This window comes from Hyaena hyaena, unplaced genomic scaffold (genome assembly GCF_003009895.1).
Source record: "Hyaena hyaena isolate Hyena2069 unplaced genomic scaffold, ASM300989v1 scaffold_63, whole genome shotgun sequence".
NCBI lineage: Eukaryota > Metazoa > Chordata > Mammalia > Carnivora > Hyaenidae > Hyaena > Hyaena hyaena.
In genome coordinates this window covers 4,255,687-4,282,820 of record NW_024080695.1, presented here as the reverse complement: position 1 = coordinate 4,282,820, position 27,134 = coordinate 4,255,687, and the positions used below count along the sequence as shown (strand labels likewise).

At 48.8% G+C, this 27,134-nt stretch overlaps 1 protein-coding gene across 1 annotated transcript in view; it reads right to left on the bottom strand.

Moving 5' to 3' along the window:
* Window positions 1-7,456: 7,456 nt before the first annotated feature.
* EVC2 (EvC ciliary complex subunit 2) overlaps window positions 7,457-27,134 on the bottom strand; it is a 139,905-nt gene continuing 120,227 nt past the window's right edge. Inside the window, exons 18-22 of the mRNA XM_039232157.1 lie at window positions 18,352-18,566; window positions 16,129-16,216; window positions 13,564-13,760; window positions 10,325-10,426; window positions 7,457-8,164 (exon numbers count right to left, since the gene is read on the bottom strand). Of these exons, the coding sequence (XP_039088088.1) occupies window positions 7,894-8,164; window positions 10,325-10,426; window positions 13,564-13,760; window positions 16,129-16,216; window positions 18,352-18,566 (873 nt within the window). The 3' untranslated portion in view covers window positions 7,457-7,893. The remainder of the gene's footprint in view (window positions 8,165-10,324; window positions 10,427-13,563; window positions 13,761-16,128; window positions 16,217-18,351; window positions 18,567-27,134) is intronic.

Below are 27,134 nucleotides of genomic sequence, written 5' to 3'. Positions count from 1 at the left end.
GCGCCCCTCAATCATTCATCCATTGGACCAACGCTTAGTAAAGATCTATGTGTGTCAGTGGTTGAAAGAATAAATGAATGGTGACACCAACTGCAGACGAATGGAGTCAGGATGATGTAGGAGGAAGAAGTCAGACTGACGTGCGTTAGACACCCAGCTCTGGAATTTGCTGTGTGACCCTGAGGGAGCTACCTAATTTATCTGAACTCCAGTTTCCTCACAGGTAAGTGGGAATAACAATAGCTACCTGTGATATCTACTTCCCAAGTGTTCTGAGGGACAAATGAGCATCTATGTGGAAGAAATGCACACAGAAGGACCTAGCTTCCTCTCCCTGCAAGAAAAATGGCTGGACCATTTCTGGTCCACTGGCCACATAAGAATTTGGTAGACATTTTGAGCTGCCCGCCCAAGCCATTCCTCCCCTTCTATTTCACTAGAGAATCTCAATTTGGGGCACACCTGTTACAAATGGCATTTCCCAGGATGCCTAGGTGGCTCAGTCGGTTAAGCATCTGACTCTTGGTTTGGGGTCAGATCATGATCTCGTGGTTTGTGAGATCAAGCCCCGCATCTGGCTCCGTGTTGTCAGTGTGGAGTTTGCTTGGGATTTTCTCTCACTCTGTCTCTCTCTCTGGCCCTCGCCAGACTGTACTCTCTCTCTCTCTCAAAATAAATAAACTTAAAAAAAAATTTTAATGACATTTCCCATCCTCCCTTGCAGCTGAGGCGGTCATGTGACTTGGCTCTGGCCAATGATCTATAAGCAGACAGCACGAGGTGGAGGTTCTTGGAGAAGTTCCTCAAACTGGTAGGTTTTGCTCTTTTACTTCCTCCTGCTCTCAGTCTAGAATGAAGACGGGAAGATCTGAGCTGCGGCAGCCATCTCGGGATTGTGAACTAACCTTGGGGGTAGAAGCCATGCACCTGGTATGGCTGAGCACAGAAGTGTCGTCAGTGAGGTGGGGCTCCTGGCCCAGCCTGGACTGCCCACTTCCGGACTGTGTGTCACCCCAAAGAAAATTAAGCTCCTATTTTATTTAAGTCACTAATATCTGGATTTTTCTGTTAGTCTCTGAAACTATGATTGTCTACAGAGCACTCATATCTCCCCATTCATTTCACGGTCCAAGAATTGGTAAGAAGAGTTAATTTTGTGATTTATGATTGTTATGGGAAGTGGGTTTTAGATACTCCTAAACCAGGAAGATGATTAGAAGGTGAATTATGGAAACGATTTTCTTTATCCCAACTCTCTGATTTTAGGTATCATTTTTGTACTCTGATCTGATTACAAGAGGCAACAGAGATTCATTTTAACAAATTCAGAAACTCCTGAAAGCACAAGGAGAAAAAAAAAATGAAAGAAAATTGTTTGTAATCAATTCTCCAGGGATAAGTAATTCCTCATACTGATAAAAGGAACTAGGACTCCTTGGAGACATGGCTGATTCTAAGACTGGGTCAGTTTATACAATGAGCCAGGAGAATCTTGTGGTGCTAGAAAGGAAGGGATTGCTCCAAAACAAACAAACACACCCACAATGATGGGGGTATGTCGAAGGGACACAAAAGCCAACAGAAATAGGTCCCAGGGGCCGGAGCTGGAACAATTTGAGCAATGAAATAAATAAAGTAGCATTGGGTTCTAACCCAAAGTATAAAATAAATATCATGAGTCCACAGTGATATTAATACATATTCAAAGAAACAAGTAAGTGTGGGAGAAGAGACAAACCTCCCTGCACAAGAATTCCAAATAATTTATATAAACACCCCACCTTCCAACACACTGTCCACTCCTTAAGGGTGGTCTGTGCCTAGTGGCTTTCTTCCAAAGGGTACCGTACAGAAGGGGGCAGAACGTTGACTCTCAAGTGGAGAGTCCTGACAAACACTCCCTCCTCTGGGTGAGCAAGGGCAACATGAACAGCAGTAAGTCAAGTTGATGGAATCTCCCCTTGATGTGATGTGGTGAAGCGGTATTTTACCTCCGTAGGAACCATAACCCCAGTCTAATCATGACAAGAACATCAGAAAAATTCCAACAGAGAAAAATTCTACAAAATATAAGATCAGTGCTCCTCAAAACTGCCCAAGCCATCAAAAACAAGGAAACTCGAAGAAATGGTCACAGCCAAGTGGAGTTTAAAGAGACATGATGATGTGATTTAACAACTGGTAACAAGTGAGAACCCTCACCCCTTTAACACTAGACATTTGTAATCATGTAAACAGTTAAGATATTAACATTCAGTAGGCTTGTATTTCTTTATAGTGACTTAAGTTAGTACTGAAAATGTTTGTGAACATGCATTACTTTCAAAGTAAAAAGCTAACAAAACAAAACAAAAAAGGAGATGTGATGATGGAAAGTTATGTGATATTCTTGAGTGAGAAAATGAACAGAGCCTCAGTGACCCCTGGGACAGCATAAGGCAGATTAGATGGCATTGGATTTCCCAAAGGAGAAGAGAAGGAGGTGGGACAAAAAATTATTTGAAAATATAAAGACCAAAATGTTTCTAATATTTGGTGAAAATGATACAAGTCCCCCAAAGTCCAGCAAACCCCAAGGAGAAAACCACACGAGGGCAGCCATGGTCAAACTGCTGAAAACCTCTGATTAAAAAAAAAAAAAATAGAGGCTGCTCTTATATTAAAAAAATTTCAAACAGGCAGAGGAAAAAAATACAGATTATGGAGAGGAACCTTAAACCAATATAACAAACATTTTGTCAGAAACCATGCAAGCCAGAAGACAGTGACATCTTTAAAGTAGTGAAAGAGAGAATTTTAAATGCTGCAAACCTAGAATTCTATACTCAGTAAAAATATCTTTCAAAAATGAGGGCAATAGACTTTTGACATAAAGGGTGAGAAAATTCATTACCAGCAAACTTACTCTAGAAGAAATGTTGCACACATCATGTAGGGGGAAAATGATACAAGATGGAAATACAGATCTACATTTTTTTTTTTAAAAAAGCATCAGAAGTTGTAAATATTTGCATGAGCATAAAACACAATTTTCTCAATTTATTTATTAAAATTTTTAATGTTTTTTTATTTTTGAGAGAGAGAGAGACAGCATGTGAGTGGGGGAGGGGCAGTGAGAGAGGAAGACAGTATCTGAAGCAGCTCCAGGCTCCGAGCAGTCAGCACAGAGCACGACATGGGGCTTGAACCCATGAACCGTGAGATCATGACCTGAGCCAAAGTCAGACACTTAACTGACTGAGCCACTCAGCCACCCTGAAAATACAATTTTCTCATTTTAAATCTCCTTAAAAGATAACTACTTCTGAAAAGTAAGATAATATCCACTTATGTGGAGTTTAACACAAATAGAAGCAAAATGTGGCAAAAAGCAGCAGAAAAGGTGGAAAACGGAGTCCTAAGTATATAGTGTAAGATTCTTACATTTTACATGAAGGCACATAGGACTATTTGAAGGTGGTAAATTATTAGTCAAAGATGTATATTATAAACTCTAAGGCAACCTCTAAAAAGACACATACATTAATTCAATAGAGAAAATAAACTGAATCATAAGATACTCAATGAAAAGAAGGCAGGAATGGAGGAAAAAGAATAAGTAACAGATTAAAGAAAAACCAAATAGCAACTTGGTAGATTAAAACACAATTACAACTATATCAAAAAACACATGAAATATAATGGTCCAAACATCCCAGTTAGAATTCAGATTGTTGAATTCACAGTCTGCATGGAGCCAGTGATGGTTCATCTCCTGGGGCTGGGGAAGGAAACCCCTTTCCCTGAGGACACTTCCCAAATGAAGGTTAACTCAGTGGTAACAGTCAGTATTGTGGTTGTTGGTGGTGTGGTGGTTGGCATTGCCTTTGGTGAACGAGGGCCAGAGAAGCGAGGGTGTGCACAAGGCAGGGACAGGACTGGATCTTCTCACTCCCTACCTGCGGCTGCTTGTTGGAGAATGGAAGTCAATGAAAAGCCTAAGCAACTGCCTCTACTTCTGGTCCGTCCTCCACAAGGCGTTTATCTTCCTAAAACAAATTGGATAATGGCACTCCTCTGTTTAAAAACTTTCTATGACAGGAGTGCCTTGGTCAGTTAAGCATCCACCTTTTGATTTCGGCTCAGGTCATGATCTCATGTTCATGATATCAAGCCCCATGTCAGGATCTGTGATGACAGTGCAGAGCCTTCTTCGGACTCTCTCTCTCTCTCTCCCTCTCTCTGTCCCTTCCCTGCTCTCTTTCTCACACACATTCTCTCTCACTCTCTCAAAATAAATAAACATTAAAAAAAAAACTTTTTAAAAAAATAAAACCTTTTGGGGCACCTGGATGGCTCAGTAGGTTGAACATCCAACTTTGGCTCAGGTCATGATCTCTCAGTCTCTGGGTTCGAGCCCCGCATCGGGCTGTGTGTTGACAGTTCAGAGCCTGGAGCCTTCTTCTGATTCTGTATCTCCCTCTCTCTCTGCCCCTCCCCTGCTTGCACGCTCTCTCTCTCTCTCTCTCTCTCTCTCTCTCAAAAAGAAACATAAAAAAAAAACTTTAAAAATAAAAACTTTCTATGACAGTAATAATAGCTAACAAATACTGTGTGTTCTGTGTCTGGTACATTATAGGTATCATTTCATTAATTCTATAACAGGTGGGCAAACAGATTCCCAGGAGATCGGTGGCTTCACTTCTGCCACCCAGCAAGTGGCAGATCCAAGAGGCAAACCCAGATCCACCTCATCCTTTGTCATACTGTCACTCAATGGCTCTTTGGAAAGCAGGAGCTTTCTCTATAGACACAGCTTGGAAGGCAGTCAGAGGACAATTCACGGAGGTCTTGGAAGAAATGGAGAGTCTCTGGAGGTCTTTCAGCAAGGGAGTGACTTAGATATGGCCACCATGGAGCAAAGTGACCGGGCCAGCCTGGAGGGAAGGAGGTGCTGGCACCAACCAGGAGAAAGGGGGTGACGCCCTGGCGCGGGCAGGACTAGCGGCAGAAGAGGGCATAGATGTCAAGGCTAGTGCAGTGATAACAACCAGCAAGATCTGGACATCGTATCTGGGGGCTTAGAAATAGGAAGATGTCTAGGGTGACTTGTCGGTTTCCAGCTTGGTACCATCCACTCAGAGAGGGGACATCCATGTTGAAATGGGTTTTATAGGAAGCTGATGAGTTCAGGGTTGGACATTCTGAGGTTGAGGCATCTACGAGGGGTCCAGGAGGCAATGTCCAGCAAGCTATAGACATCAGTGTTTGGAGCCCAAGAAGAAGTCTAGTCTGGAGATAAAGATTTGGGGTCAAAAGCATAAAGCTGTTCCCAAATATCCCCAGTCAGGTTGGCTCTCTCTCCCAAATCCCACAGCATGGTTTCTATAGATCTATTTAATCCCTTGCATTTAATACTGACTTATTTTTGTGTCTGTCGACTCAGACTAAACTCATCACAGTAGACAGAATCCACAGCAAGCTGAGCTGCAGAAAGGTTGCACCATTTTCTCAATTTCATGCAGTTGTAAGTAATGGAGCTCAAACTTGAACTAAGTCCTCTCCATCCAAGTTCCCAAGAGCTTCTCTCTCATGAGTAGGTTTCCATGCATTGTGGCAGGAACAGCCCTCTAGAAGGGTCACTGTATTCACCTAGAATGTCAACAGGAATGAAAGGAGCCACAAAGGCCAATTTTGTAAGCACGTAAAAATATAACAAAACAAATAAGCTACATTTATCATATGCCAATATTTTATTGGATGCAATGAACCTAAAAGCCAGTATCTGCACTCTATGACATCTTTACTCTCAGGTAGGTATTAGGACCCCTGCTTTACAGATGAAGAGGCCGAGGTTCAGAGTGGTAAAGTGACTTGCTCAGAAGTTGCCCTACCAGTATTTGAATCTGATTTACCTGATTACAGAAGCACAGACTTCCCCAGCATGTCTTCACGTTTGCCATGCAGTAGGTTTGGAGAAAGCAAATCAATGGTTAGTCTTTCTCTGTCTGTTACAATAGGGAGTTATTATTAGGTGGAAGTGCTGTATTTTAAACAGCTTGGGCACCTCCTGTTGTTGCTAATAGCCTCTTCAATCAGCCTTCGGCCCATAATTTTGAGCTATCTTTGAGATCCTTGTGTGCAATCTACTTTCAACCATGCATACATCTAGCAAAGCGCTGTAGATGCAGGGAATTATTAGAAAGTCAGATGGGTCACCTTCAAGGGGTAGAGAAAGACACTGATGTCGCAGGCCCACGCTACCATCAAGCGCTTTACAGATCCAGTCCATCTAATCTTCAAAGGGATTTTCATCACCATTTTGTTGGTGAGGAACACGAGGCTCCGAAAGGTCAGGTAACTTGCCCAGGGACACACAGCTCATGAGTGGCAGGGCAGGACGAACTCAAGCCATGTTATACCAAAGACCATGCACTTTCCACTCCACTACCCTATGTGTGAGAATCACTGCTCTCTGCCCCTTCTCTGCTCACTGGGCCTTCTGATGCGAAAGCTGGCCCCAACAACTCTTCTCGCCTACATCCGAACGCCCTGCTCGTGCACAGTAATGCAGTGACGTGGCCACGTGACAGCTCATTATGGAAGATTTTTGTCTCCCAGCAAAGGTCCCTGTTCACCATGCTACATGCATGCTGGTGGGAAACTGCAAAGATGTGGCCTTCTGGTCACCAACAAAATGTCTCGTGGCAGATAAGGGTTTGAAAGTTAGGAGATCTGGTTTCAAAACCATATCCTTCCCCTGGAGGTGGCGTGATCAGAGGCAAGTTACTGAAACTCTGAGTCTCAGCTTCCTTGGTTGTAACACGGGAGTAGTGATGCCCACCTTGTTGGGGCACTAGTGAGGACTAGAAGTGGACTGAAGTAGCTAGAAGCGGAAGTGACTCTCAGGCAACAAACGCTTCATCGGGATCCCTTGTTCTCCCCTGGCTGGTGACAGGGTTCCCTTCTCGATCATTTCCTACCCTCAGGAAAGATGCACTGCGATTGCATTCTTTCCTTGGCTCTTAGAAGAGCTCATGCAATGAGCCAGTCCAACCGCAACAAGACATCATCGGCTTGACCACACTGTGATGGTGGGAGGGGCGAGAGCAGATCGAAGCTCCCTGTGAAACACAAGGACCCGTGGGCAGTCTGTCTGTTGGCAAATGTGCCCACTGATCGGGTCCAGGGAAAAGGGCGTGAATTGGGGGGCCATAAAGCGTAGGTACCCCGATTCTGCTACTTACTGACTTTGTGAGCCTGCACACATCACCTTGCCCTCTTCAGCATTTGGATTCCCTTACTTGCAAAAGGTGGAAATAACTCTAGTTCGAGTTGGAGACCGTCTACCCCAGGTTTTTTGGGCACTGGCATGACAGGGGGCAAATCTCTGCTGAATATAACAACGTGCAAGAGGTAATTAAAAATACATGGTCCCTACATAAAGCAAAACCAAGTTCCACTAAGAAGAGCATTGTGTAGTTTATTTTTGAGACGAGCTCTTGGTAATTTATTTTCAAATGTTCCCTTGATAAAAACAGAATATGTAACAAATACAAAATGCGGAAATGGAGAGCCTCACTTGGACACTCAGCCCATATGCAGCCAGGCGGTGCAGGGGTACAACCCGGGGGGCTGGGGTCTCCTCCGCACCCCCAGAGAGGTAGCACCAAAGCATTCAAGGCCGGTCCTATGTCTCATCATGTCCCTCGTGATGCTGAGGACAGAGACCAGACTGAACCGAGTCCTTGAAAGTCGTGGATATTGGGGGTGTCCGTGTCTTCTGTGTTTGCAATTTCTATGTACAAATGCACGTGTGTGCATGTGCATGCACACACACACACACACACACACACACACAGGTGGGTAGGAGGAAAAAATCTGTCTTCAGACTCCTGCGAGCTTTCTTTTGGTTTAGTCCGTGCCCAAGGCCCAAATGGACTTTTTGGCATTCAGGAAGTTCTTCTTCTTTCTCCTGGGAGGAACATGCAGTGAGATCTCTGGCTCTTTGGGATTTCTGAATATAAAGAGCTTCTCGCCTGTGTTCAATAAGTCGATGGTTTCGGCCCCCATGATGGGCACAGCGGCCACTTCTCCGACGGACTCCAGGGACAGGTGTGGCCAGCCTCCTTTTCCAGGTAATACCAGCCTCTCTCTGAGAGGGGGACAAGGCTTCTGCAATATGCTGGAGGAAGAACAGAAGATCAGATGGGTTGTTTTTGGTAAGCGGCCTCCTCAGTGTCCTGATGGAGCTCTCGCCACCTTGGGCCCTCAGGTCCTCAATCAGGACCATTTAATTAATTAATTAATTTTAAAAGTTTTATTTACTTATTTGAGAAGAGATTCGTGTGCACAGGCAGGGTAGGGGCAGAGAGAGAGTGAGAGAAAGAATCCCAAGCAGGCTCCGTGTTATCAGTGACGAGCCCGATGCACAGACCGTGAGATCATGACCTGGGCCGAAATCAAGAGTTGGTCACCTAACTGCGCCACCCAGGTGCCCGCAATCACGTGTCATTTTAATGGAAGACATTTTCCCTGGGATCACGAGACTGCCCCTGAAATTAGCTGAAGCCTGTGGCAAATTATGTGTGCAGACCACTCTTTCTGACTCATGACTCTGAGCTTTGAGGAGTTTTGTGAGTCTGCTGCTATCATGTCGCGAGCCTGACATCAGCCCTGGCCAGAGGAGGGATAGCATGGAAACTGGTACATGCTACAGACCAGAACCCTCCCCCCCCCCCAACCCCACCCCCAGCTCTCTCCTCACCAGTCAATTATTCAACATTTACCAGGACATCAGGGCCTGTGAGCTTCATACCAAAAGCAGGCTGATAAGATCTGATTGCAAGGCAAGAGTTAGCAGTCAGGCAAACCGTGTCTGAAGCAGAAGAGTTACACTTTGAGGGAATGTCCCACAACAGGATGGCTGGAATCCTGTCCACGAGTGGTCCAGCCCCTGGCTCCCTGGATGCTTCTGATAATGGCCAGGACTCCTTCCAAGGGCCCCACACCACCTAAACGCCCCAGGATTCTCTCTGTGCCCATGCGGTCCATGATGAGGCCACGCCACTGGAGGTCACTTCCTGGAAGTCACTGACAAGCTTGCCGGCCCTTCTGGGACAGACGTGGCAGATGAGGCTCCCTTGCCTCCCGCCCTTGCAGCTGGTATGTATCTGAACAAGGATTCCAACCCAGCTCTGGGTGATCCAATCTCTCCTCCTCCTTCCATGGCTCCCCAGTGCCTCCGGGCAGGGCAAAGGCTAGCAGAGTGAGCCAGAGTTGGGGTGGGTAGGGGGGTGGGGGCAGTATTTCTCCTGATCTGTACTCCCCCTACTGTTATCAGTGCAGCCTGGGAGTGCCTTCACTTCCCCATCCTAATCTGGAGGAACTGATTTCTGCTCCTTTCATGGGGCACTTGACGTTTATACAGCTCGTACTCGACTTTCTTGGCTTGAGCTCTAAATCTTGATCTAAGTTCTTTGGGACTAAATTCTGACATCCAAACTATCATCAATGGTTCCGGGATTTTTATCACAGATAATTCACAAGCTTGGCCTCGGCCCCTTTACCTCAGCTGAGAAGTTATGGAAGGGGCAGGACTCAGGACACACGCTTCCCCTGGACATCAACTGTTTGCATGGAACACACTGCACACGTCATCACTTTCTAGCCTGTTATGAATCCACCTGATGTCACTCTTTCCCCAAAGGTTTCTAGGAGGAAACACCGAATGTACTCGGCTAACTATTCATAGCAACCTAAAACCACCCACCCCTAATTCTCCTCTGACATCCAGGGGTGCAGAAACCACAGCTAAAAGAGAAAGGCGCTTGAAGGTCTGGAAATCCCGGGCCTGGTAGCCCAGGGGTGAGCCAGACAGTCCCAAATCCTAAGGCCACCGTTTCCTGCTGCAGGCTTGGCACCTGTCCCTCTGACCTTCCGGAGCTCCAGGGATATCACCCCCACTTTCTAGAAGGCTGGGAGGCTCCGTGCAGTAAGACCGCAGAGGGCTTTGTAAACCATAAAGTCCAAATAGCAATAAAGACTGATTCTCCCTCTAATGACATCTCATCTGCAAACAGCCACTGGTTAAAATAAGTCCGGTCGCTAAAGTGCTAATAAGTGTAGGAGAACATTCTCCCACTGACAGCTAAAGGCTTATTTTCAGCTCCTAAACTAAGTCCACTGAGTAAAGATTGCAGTCTTTGGGGAAGGAATGAGGGTATGCTTGGAGTCACCCTTCCCCGGGTGACTCTGGGCCCCCTCGCCTCCCCATCCTGCTCACAAGGACCAGGTGGACCCCCTGCCGTGCCCCCCCACCCCCCGAGCAGGAGCTCAGTGTTACCTCTCTTTCCTCTCGCGGGCCCAGAGCATCTTTTCCAATCCTCTGCTTATCAGCTCTCCCCGTAGTCTGCTTTCCAAGGCTTGCCACCAGCCCTGGTGCTTCCTGAAGGCAAGAAGGCAGTGTCTTACGTTATCTAGAAAAATAGACTCTTCCAGTGACCCACAATCCCGAAAAGCACGATGGCACTCCATCCCTCAATGTGACCTTGGGCTGACAGGAAGAACTCATTTTCTTGGTTCTGTTTCTCACTCAAGGCACGCTGATCAAGCACTTTCTTTGGTCAAGACTTCCCAGGAGGTTCTCATTTCAGGGGTCAGAGCTGGGTAATGGGTGACATCAGTTGGGCAGGAGATGGCTCCCTAGAGGTGGGGACACTTGAGCCGAGTCTGGTATCCCCACAGCATGCACACAGAGGAATGCCTTCTCTGTGCTGACGCACGGACTGGGCCCCCCTGGAGTGTACGCTCCACACGGAAAGACTCTGTCTTCCTTTCTTTCCCACACCCACAGGTGCTACAGCAGAGGATGCACCAGGGGCTCAGTAGTGGTTTATGAATATATTAAGAAGGTTGCAATGGCCCAGTGGAGGGCTGCCCGGGGAGCCCTAATGCCAGGCAGAGGACTGATTCTCTGCTGTAGAAGGGACACTGCAGTGTCACACAGGTGAGGGACAGGAGGGAGATGGTCGAGGGCCTTGGGCTCAGGTCAGTTTCCTAAAGGACACTGTGGAACCGGGAGCCCTGTCTGTGCTCTGCTCTAGCCAGGCTTCCACTCTGCTTCGGCCGGTGCCCACTGCCTGGCTGGTGGTGGAGATGGACTCGCTCCCATGTGGAGTCAGGCTCTCCCAGAAGCGAACTCTTGGGCAGAGAAAAACAGTCTTCTGAGGGCAGCACCCCAGAGAGCAGGTCTTTTGTACTCTCCTGGTCCTGCCCATCCCAGGACCTAGGGATTCGGCTCTACCTGGATTCTGAAAGGCTTCCCCACCCCCCACAAGCCTTCTTGCTGATATTAGTCAATCAGATTTTGTTGCCTGAAACCCAAGACCCTGAACTTGTGACCTAGCACCAGGTGCTTGGAACACAAGAGTGGTGACTGCCTTGCCCTCAAATAAGTGGCTTAGAGTTCCAGAATTGAGCCAGTCCAATTGGCCATGAGGCCAGGCAAAGAAGTGGCACTCATGCTCCACACTCGCAGTGACAGCCACTCACTCTGAGTTCTCTTGCCTTGTCTATCAGCAGTCTCTGCTCACCAGCCTCCCCAAACTGAACTGGCTGAAGGTGCAGCCCATTAGACAAGGTTCTCATGAGTGGCCATTCATGGTTCAGGGTCGCCTCCAATACCTGCCATCTGCCTGTCCCTCCCTGTCTGTGCACTGACGCAAACTGCCCTGTGACATGCAGCTCTCTGACCACGCCCACACCCAGCCCCAACCACATCCACATTCAGGGCTAATCACTGGAATACAGGTCCTGACCACATCCACACCCAGCACTGCCCACACCCATCCAGCCCTGCCCACACCCATTCAGCCCTGCCCACACCCACACTCAGACCTGACCACGCCCACAGCAGCCCTGACCACACCCACACCCAGTCCCTGACCAGAACCACACTCAGGCCTGACCACGCCCACACCCAGCCCCAACCACATCCACACTCAGGGCTAATCACTGAAATACGGGTCTTGACCACATCCACACCCAGCACTGCCCCCACCTATTCAGCCCTGCCCACACCCACACTCAGGCCTGACCACGCCCACAGCAGCCCTGACCACACCCACACTCAGGAGTAATCACTGGACTACAGGTCTTGACCACATCCACACCCAGCACTGCCCACACCCACACTCAGCCCTGCCCACACCCACACTCAGACCTGACCACGTCCACAGCAGCCCTGACCAGGCCCACACTCAGGCCTGACCACGCCCACACACTGCTCTGGCCACGTCCACACCCAGCCCCAACCACATCCACTCAGTCCTGATACTGGAACACAGGTCTTGACCACACCCATGCCAGCACTGCCCACACCGACTCAGCCCTGACCACACCCACCTGGTCCAGGTCACACCCACACTCAGCCCTGCCCACGCCCACACCCAGCGCCTAACTGCTGCCGCGCTGAGGGAGGCACGCCGCCCCTGCGGACTCGCACCCCTACCCCACAGCTACTGCCCCCACAGTCCCACCCTGCGTCTCTCCCAGCCCTACTCTTCGCCCTTGGCTGTGCGTCTCACCTTCTTGTGTTGAGATGGATACAAAGACACTGCCCCCACTCCGGAGGACTCGTGGGTCCCTGCGGAGGAGGCGGGCTTCACCCCCAGCCCCCCCCCCCCGGGGCTCAACACTCCTTCCGGGAGGGCTGCGGCTCTTCCCGCCACCGCGTCCCCCTCAAACTCGATTCTCCAGTGGCGCTGCTGTGCTCCCCAGACCCCCTCGCTCCACAGCCCTGCTTGCCGCCTTGCCTTACAAAGGGCCCGTGATGCCCAAATTCACACCTGGCACCTGATCCTCAAGGGAGGTGTCTCTGCAGCATTTCTGTCACTGAGGAAGGCACGGGTCCAAACCAAACTTCCAGCCGGAGGGCAGCGAACGGTTAACAACACCTATGAAGGTGTTTCAGTAACTGAAAAGTATGGGTTTTAAACTAATAAAACAGCGGAGAATAGCGTCTACACGGTGTGATCGTGATTGTACAGAAAGACGATTCTACCGCACAGGAGAGAGAAGGAACTAGGCGCCCTTGCCCGCAGGTACGGCTGTGAGGGGGGAGGGGGCATACACTGGGGCTGCTGCCCACGCAGACATACTCCTACATGTTTCTGCACACTCACACACACACCCAGCACACTCATAAACCCCCCAAGGAAACACATTCTGGAGGAAGAACTGTAAGAAAACGTTAACAGCCAATATTTCTTTTCCTTCTTTTTCCTTTCATGCACTGTTCGAGCTTTAATGTGTGTGTGTATGACATCTGTGGCTGGGAAGCACGTAAGACTTCACTGGAACAATAAACTGGTGATGAAAAAAAAACTCTGGACGAAATACTCAGGCCTACCATGACTTCAAACGGATTCGCGGCCCCTAGTCTGGATGTCCTTTGCTCTGTGAGCAATGAATGCCGACCCAGGAAAGTGTGTGTGTGTGTCCTGGGCCCGCCTCCTCCTTCCATTTGTTCCCTTCAAGCAATCTCACCCCGTTTTCCAAAAGCAGCCTGGATACGGCACTCACCTCCTCCTGCCCGGGTCGGCCTGCTCCCCGCCACCATCGTTCTCCGCCGAGTGGTCTGGATGCTTCTGGCTGCCCGAGTCCAGCGCGGCCAGCAGCTCGGCCGGCGAGGCCCCGGGCAGAGCCACGGTCAGGAGCCGGCGCAGCGTGCCCCCGGGCACCATCGCCAGCCTGGACAGGTACGACGCCAGTCTCAGCGCCTAGAGGGGTTAACAGGGAGCTGGTGACCTCACCGCGCTGCCCGTGACGAACAACACGTGTTAATGGATGACGGTCTTGGGACTTTTTGTCCCAGGGAGATACACATTTTAGCAGCTCGGTCTTGAAAGCACATTCCCAAATTCACAGAGCTGTCAAGAAGAATCTATTTGGTCACCGGGACGCGTCCAAAAGCTTCATCTAGCCTCCCAGATGCTCTCAACTCCTGCTCCGTGGCCGCGGCGGGGCCAAGCGGGAATGGTCCCCACTTAGGCCACGGCCACCCCTGGATGGATACTGGTGAGAATAGCCAATCTCCACAGTCACGGACTGTAAGGGGTCGTGCATCTTTCCTTCCAGGACTGACAAAACGTAGAGATGAAGAAGAGCTCGGTGGTTGCTGGGGGTTGGGGGTGGGGAGTGGGGAGTGGGGTGCGCAAGGCAGGTCTTTGTGCCGAGGGAATAGTTCTGTATCTTGATTGTGGTGCCGGCTACAGGAATCTACACGTGACAAAATGACACAGAACTAGACACACACTTTGTAATCGACGTCAGTCTCCTGGTTTTGATATTGTATGAGTTTTGTAAGATGCAACCATGGGGGGAAACTGAAACAGGGTGGGGTACTGGAGCTCTCTATACTAGCTTGGCAGTTTCCTGGGAATCTAAAATTGTTTTGTATCTTTTTTTTTTTAAGTTTATTTATTCTGAGAGAGACAGAGAGAGAGAAAGAGAAAGGGAGAAAGAGAATCCCAAGCAGGCTCCATGCTGTCAGCACAGATCCCGACTTGGGGCTCGATCTCATGAACCACTAGACCATGATCTGAGCCAAACTCAAGAGGCGGATGCTTAACTGACTGAGCCACCCAGGCGCCCCTAAATTGATTCAAAATAAAATAAGAGAGAGAGAGAGAGAGAGAGACAGAGAATGGGTTCCGCACTCTGGCAGACCCACTTCCTGCTTCACTGCAGACAGGATGCTGTGTCCTGGGGCAGTGCCTTTATTTCTCTCTGTCCTCAGCTTCTTATTTGTAAAGCGGGGTGACAGAATACCTATAGCAGAGGATTCTGTGAGCACAAAATGAGCCAGAGCGTGTAGACCTGTCCTCACACTGGAGAGCCACAAGCAGCGGCTCCAAACAACATTGCAGCCCAGGGGACGAAAGTCTGAGGTCATTTCCACCGGGCTATAGTCAGGATGTCAACTGGGGACCCCCTGCTCGGGCTCTGGGGGGGCGGGGCACACGTCTTCCTGTCTCTTCCAGGTTCTCACTGCTGCCTGCCTGCCTTGGCTCACGGCCTTCCTGCATCTTTAAAGTGTATCCTTCCAACCTCTGCTTCCGTCGCATCACCCAGCGTGGGTGGGTGGGTGGATGGATGGATGGATGGATGGATAGATGGACAGAGAGGTGGATGGACGGATGGGGGATGGGTGGGGGATAGAAGGATGGGGGCATGGATGGATGGGAGGGATGGATGGATGGACAGGTGGGTGGGTGGACTAACTATAAAAATGAGATCATAATGCACATAAAGTACTATTCAGTTTATGCATTTATTTTGTTTATTCCCTGCTTTCCCCTCTAGAATATCAGCTTCTGAGAGCATGGCCTTTATCTGTCATGTTTACTGCTGAAATCCCAGTGTCCAAGACAGTCCCTGATACTTATTAGGAGCACAGCAAATATTTATTCATGAACGAAGCCTCTTCAGAGGATGTCAGGGTTTTTGAAGTTACGTGGACTCTAAGTCATGCCTTGCGTGACAAAGAAAAAATTCCACCTCGTGTACAGATGGCTGCGGTCTTGTAGCCACCAGGGGGTAAGGACAGGGTTCAGCGAGGGACGCAGAGGGGGTCCCGGGCCCTCCCACAGCACAGGGAAGCTTCCGCCTCGCTGGGTTAGTGCCGTTCATTTCTCAAGCGGCATCCCCTTCCCATTTGATCCGTGAAGCAATGAGGATGCAGCTTGCTTTCAAGGGAATGTGAAGCAGCATGCAATGGAAAGACGAGAGCATTTAAAGGGAGTAAACCTGATTTCCTGGCCAGCTCTGCTCCTGGTGGCGCCTACTCTGTGCATGTCACACTCGTGCCAGACTGAGAATAGGAATAGAATGTCTGGGTGCACATTCAGTCTCAGAAAAGCAGCTGATCGGGGCGGTCGCTACTCTTGCCGCTGCTGCGACCGCTGTGCCCGGTGGGACGTCCTCTGCCTGCTGGCCCGGGGCCAGGTGCCTGTCATAAATCCGTTCAACAGTTCCCCGGGCTCCATGTCACCCCCGCCCCCCGTGCTACAGGTGAGGACGCGAGCCCTGGGGGGAACAGGTGACATGACGTGCTGACAAGGGCTGGCCCAGAATACGGGTCCTCACCTGGCTGTAGAGGGCGGTGAAGGTGTCGAACTCCACATTCTCCAGCAAATCTTCGAGCACGGCGCTGTGGTCTCGCTCCTCCCTCCAGCTGGAATGCAGACATCTAGTCATTTCAGTAATGACCACAAGGGGCGCCTGGGGGGCTCAGTCTGTTGAGCGTCCGACTTCGGCTCAGGATATGATCTCCCAGGTCCTGGGTTCGAGCCCCGCGTCGGGCTCTGACAGCTCAGAGCCTGGAGCCTGCTTGGGATTCTGTGTCTCCCTCTCTCTGCCCCTCCCCCTGCTTTTGCACACTCCTTCTCTCTGCCTCCCTCTCAAAAGTAAAGAAACGTTAAAAAAAATCATGAATCTACACTTTTAAAGGATATCTATCAAAAGAGATGGCCACAGAGGCTTAGCTTCTTGCCTCGAGGACTTTGCGAATAACCCTTTATGGAGGCCCACCAGGACAGAGGGGCTCCTCAAGGGGAGAAGTTTTGGGGGGGCCTTTTCTGTGGCTCTGCTGGGCCATCTGTGGTCCTCCTTGAAAAAGTCTCAAGCTTAGTTGTCAGGCTCGAGAAGGATCAAGTCCTGGGGTCCTAGCCCACCATGTTCCCCGTGTGGAAATGGACCCAGCACCGCGTTCCTCGCCTGGTCCTGGCTCTGGCCACATGGCAGCATCTTTTCACGTGAGGGTCCCTCTCAGGCTTTCTAACTTCATCACCAGAAGGCCTGCCCAACCAGTGCCTTAGCTGACAGAGGTGGTGCCACTGAATACCCACCCGCATTCTTTTTTTTATTTTAACTTTTAATGTTTTTTCTTTTTTAAATTTATTTCTGAGAGAGAGAGACAGTGTGAGCACAGGAGGGTCAGAGAGAGAGGGGGACACAGAATCTGAAGCAGGCTCCAGGCTCTGAGCTGGCTGTCAGCACAGAGCCCGACACAGGGCTTGAACCCACGAACTGTGAGATCATGACCTGAGCCGAAGTCAGACGCTTAACCGACTGAGCCCCCAGGCACCTCCCCCTCCCCCGCATTCTCGTTGGCTAGCACAACCCAAATTCATGCCAAAAGCTTTTTCCACCTGCAATGTCCCCCATGAAGCATGAGGCTGCGTATACTCGAAAATACCCGCATGAGGGCATCATATACTCGAAAATCCTGGTGGAAATCAGGTCAAGATCCCTGAGCCTTTCCCTCTGACGTCACATTTTCACCCTCTCTGGTAATCAGCCCGGTGGAACGGACCTGCACTTTGATGTCGTGTTTCCAGGAAAGCATAATCGGATCAATTAAAACAGCCCATAATCCTGCCACCCAGGAGTCTCATCCATTACAATTTGGTCTATTTCCTTCTAATTAATTTTTGCGTGTGTGTTCTCACAAAGGGAATCCCACAGCGTCTATAGTTGGTGCCCCACCTTTTCCACATCAATATTATACTCACAGTGGAAAATTATGAAGCTATGTTAACAATTACGTCTTCAAAGAATTCTTAATGCCACGGGCAAAGGCCAGTTGTCTGTTAATTAGAATGCAGAGCGCAGCCCTCACAACAGGCCGGGGTCCAGCCTGTTCAAGCAGGATGCAAACGGTTATGTTTACGGGGAGCTCAGGTAAGGCCTGCATTCGCTGTACTGGGTCAGCGTTTGGCTACCGCCCTGTGGTTAGAACGACACTGCCCTTGGGGGGAGGCTGGGCGAATGGCACATGAGCTTCCCCGCACTGTTTCTGCCACTTCTTGTGAGTCTCTAATTATTTAAAAATAAAAACTTTGGGGGCACCTGGGTGGCTCAGTCGGTTAAGCGTCTGACTTTGGCTCAGGTCATGATCTCACGGTTCGTGGGTTCGAGCCCCGCGTCGGGCTCTGTGCTGACAGCTCAGAGCCTGGAGCCTGTCTTTGGATTCTGAGTCTCCCTCTCTCTCTGACCCTCCCCTGCTCATGCTGCCTCTCTCTCTCTCTCTCAGAAATAAATAAAACATTTAAAAAAATAATAATAAATAAAATAAAAATAAAAACTTTAAAAAAACATGCTGAGTTTTTTAAAAAGCTCAGTGAGACAAAGTATAGGAAGATGTCAGGGACGAAGCGTGCTATGTTAGCAGCTGGTGTCTGAGCGCTGGAGGACCCTGAGACGACAGCCTGACAACCTGGGGACAGTGTCCAGTGGACCTGGGAGGCGGGGTGCCCCCAGGCGTGCAGGGTACTGACACCACGCGGCACTCCGGGGCATTGGGCTCACCTCTGCTGGTGGTGTTCCAGCAACTTCCGGCCCTTGCCCAGGGCTTGCTGCAGCACAGCGGAGACCTGCCTGTCAGCATCCGCGTCCTCAGGCTCGTTGAGAAGCCCGGGCCCGTCGCCGGCCCACTGCTGCCGACTGGCCAGCGCCCGCTGCAGCTGCACAGCCTCCTGGTGCACCAGCTTCTCTTCCAGCTTCCTTTCCAGCTCCTGGAGCTCCTGCGCACAGAGGGGCGGCGGGGAGCACACGGCACGTGGGCCGAGGATTACATCCGACCCATCTGGCCAGCCGCTCCCGTCCAGCCGGCCCAAAGGGCACAAGCAGAGGGCGCAGTGACCTCCCACGCCTCCTGGCCTTGGTGCACGCTGCTCCCGACACCTGCGGGGCCCTCTGCCCGCCTGGCCAATCCTGAGTCTCCTCGCAAGCCCTGGCTCAGGAGGACTTCTTCAGTGAAGGGCTCCTGAGGTCCCTTGGAAGACGCAGACTCCCTCTCCTAAGGCGCCCACTCACCATCCCTGCTACGATGTCCCCGTCTCAGACCGAATGTCTGGGGCCTCTCACCACTCTTTATGTTGAAGCCTTAATCGCCATGCGTCGGAATCTGGGAGTGGGACTTTGGGGAGGCAGTTAGGCAGCTGGGTTTAGACGAGGTCACCACAGTGGGGCCCCGCGATGGGATCAGTGTCCTTATAAGAAGTGGAAAGGAGGAGTGCTTGGGCGGCTCATTCTGTTGAGCGTCCAACTTCGGCTCAGGTCATGATCTCACGGTTCGTGAGTTCGAGCCCCGCACTGGGCTCTGTGCTGACAGCTCAGAGCCTGAAGCCTGTTTTGGATTCTGTGTCTCCTTCTCTCTCTGACCTTCCTTTGCTCATGCTGTCTCTCTCTCAGAAATAAATAAAGCATTAAAAATAAAAAAAATAAAAAGAAGTGAAAGGGAGAGTCTGGAGCCCCCAGTCTGTGCCATGTGAGGAGTCACGGAGTCCATATGCCAGGAAGAGCCCCGAGCAGCAACTGACTGTGGCACCTTGATCTTGGACTTCCAGGCTCCAGAACTATGAGAAAAACTGTTGTTTCAGCTCCCAGGCTATGGTACTGTTAGAGGCGCCAAGATGCTGCCCTGCCCGTCTCTACAGCTGCCTGAAGGCCCTGCACCGTTCTGTACAGTGTGAGCCCCGGAGAGGGGACATCTCCCCCTCCCTGGCTGAGCCGGCACCTGCTGCTGACGTATGTGGGGCATCAGCAAGCATCTGGCTCCCCGGGGTGAAGCCTGTGCCCGAGCACAGCACACCAGCAGGACCCACAGCGTGCTGGGCGCTGTGCTCAGTGCCTCCATATGTTAGTCTCACTGAGTCCTGTAACAGCCCTATAGAAGGTGTAGTCTTTTTTTTTTTTTTAATTGCTCAATTGGCATCCAAGTGAGTTAGCATACAGTGCAACAAAGATTTCCGGAGTAGATTCCTTAACGCCCCTTACCTTGAGCCCATCCCCCCTCCTACAACCCCTCCCGCAACCCTCTGTACTCTGTATTTAAGTCTCTTATGTTTTGTCCCCCTCCTTGTTTTTACATTCTTTTTGCTTCCCCTCCCTTACGTTCATCTGTTTAGTATCTTAAATTCCTCATATGAGTGAAGTCATATGATTTTGTCTCTCTCTAATTTCGCTTAGCATAATATGCTCCAGTTCCATCCATGTCGTTGGAAATGGCAAGATTTCATTCTTTTTGACTGCCGAGTAATACTCCATCGTGTATATAGTACCACATCTTTTTTACCCATTCATCTGTCAACAGACATTTGGGCTCTCTCCATACTCTGACTATTGTCGATAGCGCTGCTATAAGCATCGGGGTGCATGTGCCCCTTTGAAACAGCACACCTGTATCTCTTGGATGGATACCTAGTAGTACAATTGCTGGATGGTAGTGTAGTTCTGTCTTTAATTTTTTGGTGAACCTCCGTACTGTTTTCCAGAATGGCTACATCAGTTTGCATTCCCACCAGCAGTGCAAAGGATCCTCTCTCTCCACATCCTTGCCAACATCTCTTGTTTCCTATGAGGTTCCAAGCCTCACAGAAGGTAGACACCTTGAACCCTTTACTCAGCAGACAGGCCATCGTGTTAGCCATTCTGACAGGTGTGAGGTGGTATCTCATTGGAGTTTTGATTTTTATTTCCTTGATGAGGAGTGATGTTGAGCATTTTTTCATGTGTTGGTTGGCCATCTGGATGTCTTCTTTGCAGAAGTGTCTATTCATGTCTTTTGCCCATTTCTTCAGTGGACTGTATGTTTTTTGGGTGTTCTTTATAGATTTTGGATACTAACCCTTTACCTGATAGGCCATTTGCAAGTATCTTCTCCCATTCTGTCGGTTGCCTTTGAGTTTTGCTGATTGTTTTCTTTGCTGTGCAGAAGCTTTTTATTTTGCTGAGCTCCCAAAAGTTCATTTTTGCTTTTGTTTCCCTTACCTCTGGAGATGTGTTGAGTAAGAAGTTGCTGCGGCGGAGGTCAAAGAGATTTTTGCCTGCTTTCTCCTCGAGGATTTTGATGCCTTCCTGTCTTATGTTTAGGTCTTTCAGCCATTCTGAGTTTATTTTTGTGTATGTTGTAAGAAAATGATCCAGGTTCCCTTTTCTGCATGTCGCTGTCCCGTTTCCCAGGACCACTTGCTGAAGAGACTGTCTTTATTCCATTGGATATTCTTTCTGCTTTGTCAAAGATTAGTTGGCCATATGTTTGTGGGTCCATTTCTGGGTTCTCTAGTCTGTTCCACTGATCTGAGTGTCTGTTTTTGTGCCATACAGAACACACAGTCTTATTTTCCCTATTACAGACAAGGAAATTAAGGCAGAAGAGTTAAAGCAAACTGCTATTTCATGCAGCTCTTAAATGACAGAGAATCTGAGGCCAGGCTAGGTGACACCAGGGGGTTTGTGTCCTTATCCATTGGCTAAACTGCCTGTCATTGGGCAAACAGAAGAAACCTGCATTCTTGGGCCAGGGGAGTCAGATAATCTGGCTACAAGAGACTGCCTACAGCCTGCTCAGGGGGGTAAGGGGCACGGGGGAGGCTGGAGGTCCCAAGCCTCACAGAAGGCAGGCACCTTGAACCCATCACTCAGCGGATAGGCCAGTGCTCTAAGTGGGGGCGGAGAGTGAGGCTGGGCTTTAGTCCTAAGGGGCCTCGGATGGGCTCCACGAGACAGACAGCGGTGATCCTGTCCTCCTAAACCCCTCCACAACCCATCCATCCACCTGCCGCTTTGCACAAATGGCATCCGAAACTTGGCTCTGGAGCAGTCTCCCTTAACGCCTGCTCTCCTCACTGGAGTTTAATGGCTGACAGCAGGGACCCAAGGACTGCGGCTGGCGTGTTCACCCCTCTCCCCAGCAGGGAGCGCAGGGCTTGGCTGGCAGAAGAAGTAACGGTCAGCATCAGATCATTGTCTTCATGATTCATAACAGTAATGATGGCAGCCAGCATGTACCAGACGCGTACAAGGCCAGACTCGAATCAGCACAAGGCTCCTGCTGAGTGTGGTATTGGGCCATTAGAGAAGGTGGCGAAGGCACAGAGCAGCCTGAGTGCCACGCTGAGGAGCGATTTCATGTTTCTCTGACTCCGGGCCGTATCCCTCACCTCTGTTTCTCTGGGAACCACTTCATAGGTATCTGCTGAATGAATGGTTACATGGATAGATAATGAGATAATAGACAGACAGACTGACAGATAGGTCCAAGCCTTTTATTGGGCACCAGAGCTCAGGAGTGAATGAGACACGGCCTCTGGGCTCTGGGAACTCACAGTCTCGTGTGGGAGACAGTGACGGGAAACAGCCATCATCTGCTATCACAGAGGCTCGGGAAGGAGGGTGTTTGAGCACACAGCTGAAAGAGACCAACTCTGCTCAAGGGAATCATGGATGGCTTCACAGAGGAGGCAACACGTGGCCTGTCTCAGAATATAGATAGGAGCTTGCAAAGGGGTGAAGCAGAAGGAAGGCAGAGGCGATTCAGAGGAATGGAGGCCTGAATTATTCTCAAGTGTTAGACGCGACGAGTAAGTCCAGAGTTGAAATGTGGGGTCCGTCCCTGAGTGGTAGAGGTGAGGCATGTATTTATTTATTTATTTAGAAATGTTTACTTACTTATTTTGAGAGAGAGAGGATAGAGAGAGAGCACAGTGGAAAGACAGAGAGAGAAGAGAGAGAATCCTAAGCAGGCTCCACACTGTCAGGTGGAGCTCCATCCCACGACCCAGGGACCATGACCTGAGCCGAAAACCAAGAGTCACAGATGCTCAATAGACTGAGCCACCCAGGCACCCTAAGGTGAAGTGTTTAAATACAGAGCTGGGGGTGGGGCTGTCAGGCTGCAGGGGGAGGGGGCCCGAGTAGGGAGAGTGAGGGAGGTGGAAACTGATGTGTGTACAGCAGCCGGGCTTTGCAGAAGGGGTAAACCCTGCTGGCCACCTGCTGGTGCTTGGTGAAATGACATAACCCTCCTGAGCCTCAACTCCTTCATCTGTAGAATGGGTATAAAAGCACCATGGGGTTGGGGCGCCTGGGTGGTTCAGTTGATTGAGTGTCCGACTTAGGCTCAGGTTCATGAGTTCAAGGCCCACATCGGGCTCTCTGCTGCTGCCAGCACAGAGCCTACTTCTGATCCTGTCTCCCTCTCTCTCTGCCCCTCCCCTGCTCATACTCGGTTTCTCTCAAAAATAAACATTTTATTAATCTTATTAATTTTTTTTGAGACAGAAAGAGAGGGAGTGTGAGCAGGGGAGGGACAGAGAGAGAGGGAGACAGAATCATAAGCAGGCTACAGGCTCTGAGCTGTCAGAACAGAGCCGGATGCAGGGCTCGAACTCCCGAACTGTGAGATCATGACCTGAGCTGAAGTCAGATGCTTAACCAACTGAACCACTCAGCTGCCCTGATAAACATTTTTAAAAAAAGCATCAAGGGATCGACAGAAGGTTCAAGCACTTAACATGATGCTTTGGCCTTAATGAGAAGTCGATTAACATGAGCAACTTACCATTAGTGTTATTTTTCTTTTTCATGTCTAGATTCATGCCCGCAGCGAAGCTGGGCAGCAGAAGTCAGAAGTGAGGGGAAAAAAGCTCAGGCAGAATCCACAGATTGGGCGATTAGCGGCCAAGAGGGCAGCCAGAGCAAGAACAGAGGAAGACACCGGTTCAGGCGTGGAAGAAGGGAAACACAGCAATTTAAGCTATGGTGTGAATTCAATGGGTACAGTCAGTCCAGGGTCCCACTATCTGTTCCGAGGAAGTCGGTCCTATGCAGATTTGCAGATTTGGGCTCCGTGATTCAATTATGCCCGGCATGTGTTCCCATTTCACAAAATGAGTCTAAATCTTTCATCCAAGGAGGCGCACCTGATACAGTTTTCTTACGAGTCATTTCCTCTGCAGCGTTTCCCTTCAGGCTTTTTTCATTCCCCTGGAGGATCAACAGCTTGAAAGCCTGTTCACAAGGGAACACGGTTTTGACAGAACGATCCATTGTGGGATGGAAGTCTAGGATCTGGAGCAAAACAATAGGTTCGTCTTCCCTCCCAATGCACATCGAGAAAACGCTGGCATCATAGGCACTGCCTTACCACCAAGTTTATAATACACACCGTCGGGCTCATGCCCCGCTGTTCCAATGCAGGATGCCTAACTCTTCCAGACACATTCAAGAATAAGGAAGCTTTGATGTTACGCCGAAAGGCTGAGATAAACAGAGTGTAAGCATCATACCCTACCCGATTACTACCGGAATCAGGGTGGTCTCAAGTAAAAAGAGCCACCGAGTATCTCCAGGCTCAGCTGGGGGGGCTGTCTTGGGCACTCAGAAGGAGCAGATACGATGTGAACTGAACACCAGATGCTCTAAATATCTATCTACTCTATGCCTAGTCGACAGACGACCTCGACCTGGCTCTCCTCTGAAAGCTTCATTCACATCCTTCACCTATAATTCGAGGCCATGCCCGCCCCGGTCCCCATCACCTCTCATCATACTTGCTGTGGATTTGGGGTAAATATCCTGTACAGATTCCCTCCGGTCACTAATTTGCTGAGAACTTTTGCGGTTTTGGCTGCATGTTGAATTCAATAAGAGACTTGTTCCGTTATACCAAAACGATCATACTAGTTTTTTCTTTTCCCCTTTAATCAGCTAATCTGGCAAACTTTGTAAATGGATATTTTAAGGTTAAACCAACCTTCTATTCCTGGGGGAAAATAATTCAACCTGCCATGCTGTACTAATTATTTCATGGACGGCTGAGCTATGTTAATAATTTTTTTTAAATGTTTTATTTATTTCTAGGAGAGAGAGAGAGAGACAGCGTGAGCAGGGGAGGGTCAGAGAGAGAGGGAGTCACAGACTGAAACAGGCCCCAGGCTCTGAGCTGGCAGTCAGCACAGAGCCCGACGCGGGGCTCGAACCCACGAACCGTGAGATCATGACCTAAGCGAAAGTCGGACGCTTAACCGACGAAGCCACCCAGGCGCCCCTATGTTAATAATTTTTGTTTACAAATTGGACATCTAAGCTCGCAAGTAGGGTGAAGTGTTACTTGTTCTTTCTCATACTACTCATGTCTGGTTTCGGTATAAAGGCTGTCTGAGCGTCACAAAATGGGGGATAGTCCCTATTTTTCTAACATCAGGAATAATGTGTATATGAGATGGAAAATTTCATTGGGCTCACCTATAAAACTATCAGGGTAGGTGCATTTTTGCATGTCTCAGACTTCTTATTTACGGAATCAATTTCTTTCATGGCAATATGGTTATATACAGACTTCTACTTAAGTCCATTTTGACGATTTATGCTTTTCTAGAAATTTTTCCATTTCATTTCAGTTTGCAAGTCCGTCTATATGAAAGTCCGTCTACATGAAACTGTTGATAGAGATTTGTTTTTTAAAACTCTACTTCATCTATAGGCATGTTACTTTTTTATTATTTACTTGTCTTGGGGTGCCTGGGTGGCTCAGTCGGTTAAGTGTCTGACTTCAGCTCAGGTCATGATCTCGTGGTTCACGAGTTCGAGTCTTGTGTTGGGCTGTGTACTGACAGCTCAGAGCCTGGAGCCTGCTTCAGATTCTGTGTCTCCCTCTCTCTCTGCCCCTCCCCTACTCGTACTTTGTCTCTCTCTCTCAAAAATAAATAAAAACTGGGGTGCCTGGGCAGCTCAATTGATTGAGCATCCAACTGTGGCTCAGGTCATAATCTCACAGTTCATGAATTCGAGCCTCAGGTTGGGTTCTGTGCTGACATCCCAAAGCCTGGAGCCTGCTTCCGATTCTATGTCTTCCTCTCTGTCCCTCCCCACTTATTCTCTGTCTCTCTCTCCCAAAAATGAATAAACATTAAAATAAATAAATAAAAACATTATTATTTATTTGTCCCTTATCTTTGTTAAATGGTCACTGTGTCAGAGCTTTGTATATTTTATTAGACTTTTTTCCCCAGAAAATTCATCTCTTCACTTTATTAACCTTTTCCATCACAGCTTTGTTTGATTGGATTTTGGCAGTTTTTAAAATTTTATTTATGAGGTTTTAATTTTATTTATTTATTTATTTCCTTCTTTCTACAGATTAATTTGTCATTGTTATCCTCTAGCTTTTCACATGATTGTAATTGTGAGCCTTTTTTCTCTAATATAAGCTTAGAGCATTCATTTCCCTCAGAGCTAAAAAACTACTTGAGCCAAAATCCCACAAATTTTAATATGTTGCATTTACATTATTTACATTATTTTTCTGTTCTACACTTTTAGAAGTTTCCATTATGATTTTCTTTGACCAATGACTTATTCGTAGTAAGTTTTAAAACTTCCAAAGTATAGGCTTTGAGTAATGATCTTTTCTTAAATGGATTTGAATTTAATTGCTCAGGAGGAGGCAAGATGGGCTCTTTTTTCAAAAAGGTGGTCAAAATGATATTATATGATTGTTAATTGTTTATTAACTGTTCCAACGTGTGCCGAAGAAGAAGAGGTGTTTGTTAATTGCTGGCTGTACGATTCTGTAGGTATGTATTACATACAGGTTGACGAATGGGTTACTCCGTTCATCAGCATCTCTCCCTGTGTCTCATCGACCAACCCCAGACAGAGGGGTGCGCAGAAATCCTCCATGATCATGACAGACTTGTCAGCTTCTCCCTGCCGGTCTATCATGTTCTCTTTCCATTATCTTGGGTCTTGTATTACATACATGCAATGTGAGACTCGCTCTGCTCTCCAGGAGAATGAAATTTTAAAATCGTTTTGGTTACTACCTTTAATTTTTAATAGAATTTCATAAATCACGATTTTATAGTCTATACGATACTCCGAACATCCCACGTCTGTAGGGATGTTAATCTGTTGGGTTTTGTCTCTCTGATATATACATCGTCTTGTCTCGCTTACGTGTTTGGGGAGTCTGAAATGTAATCGACTTCAGCCTTCTTTGGCTGAAATTGATCTGTGAAAATCGCAAGTTGCCCAGATTGATGGTATTTTTCTCTGGAGAGGATTTGCTTTGGCCATGCACCTGAGCAGTCATTCAACCTACAGCCAGTTTAAGCTTAGAGATTTCCTGACTGGAGCGCTACAGTACTTCTGGATTCTTTCCTCGCAGCAGCAGGAGCCTTTGACTACAAATTCATGGGGAGATTCCTCTCCCCAACTTCCCCCCTAACTCCCCCACTCCCCGTACCCTGGAGCAGAGCCTGGGGTGGGGGTGGGGTGGGAAGGACAAGTTTCCCTGGTGACTCCTT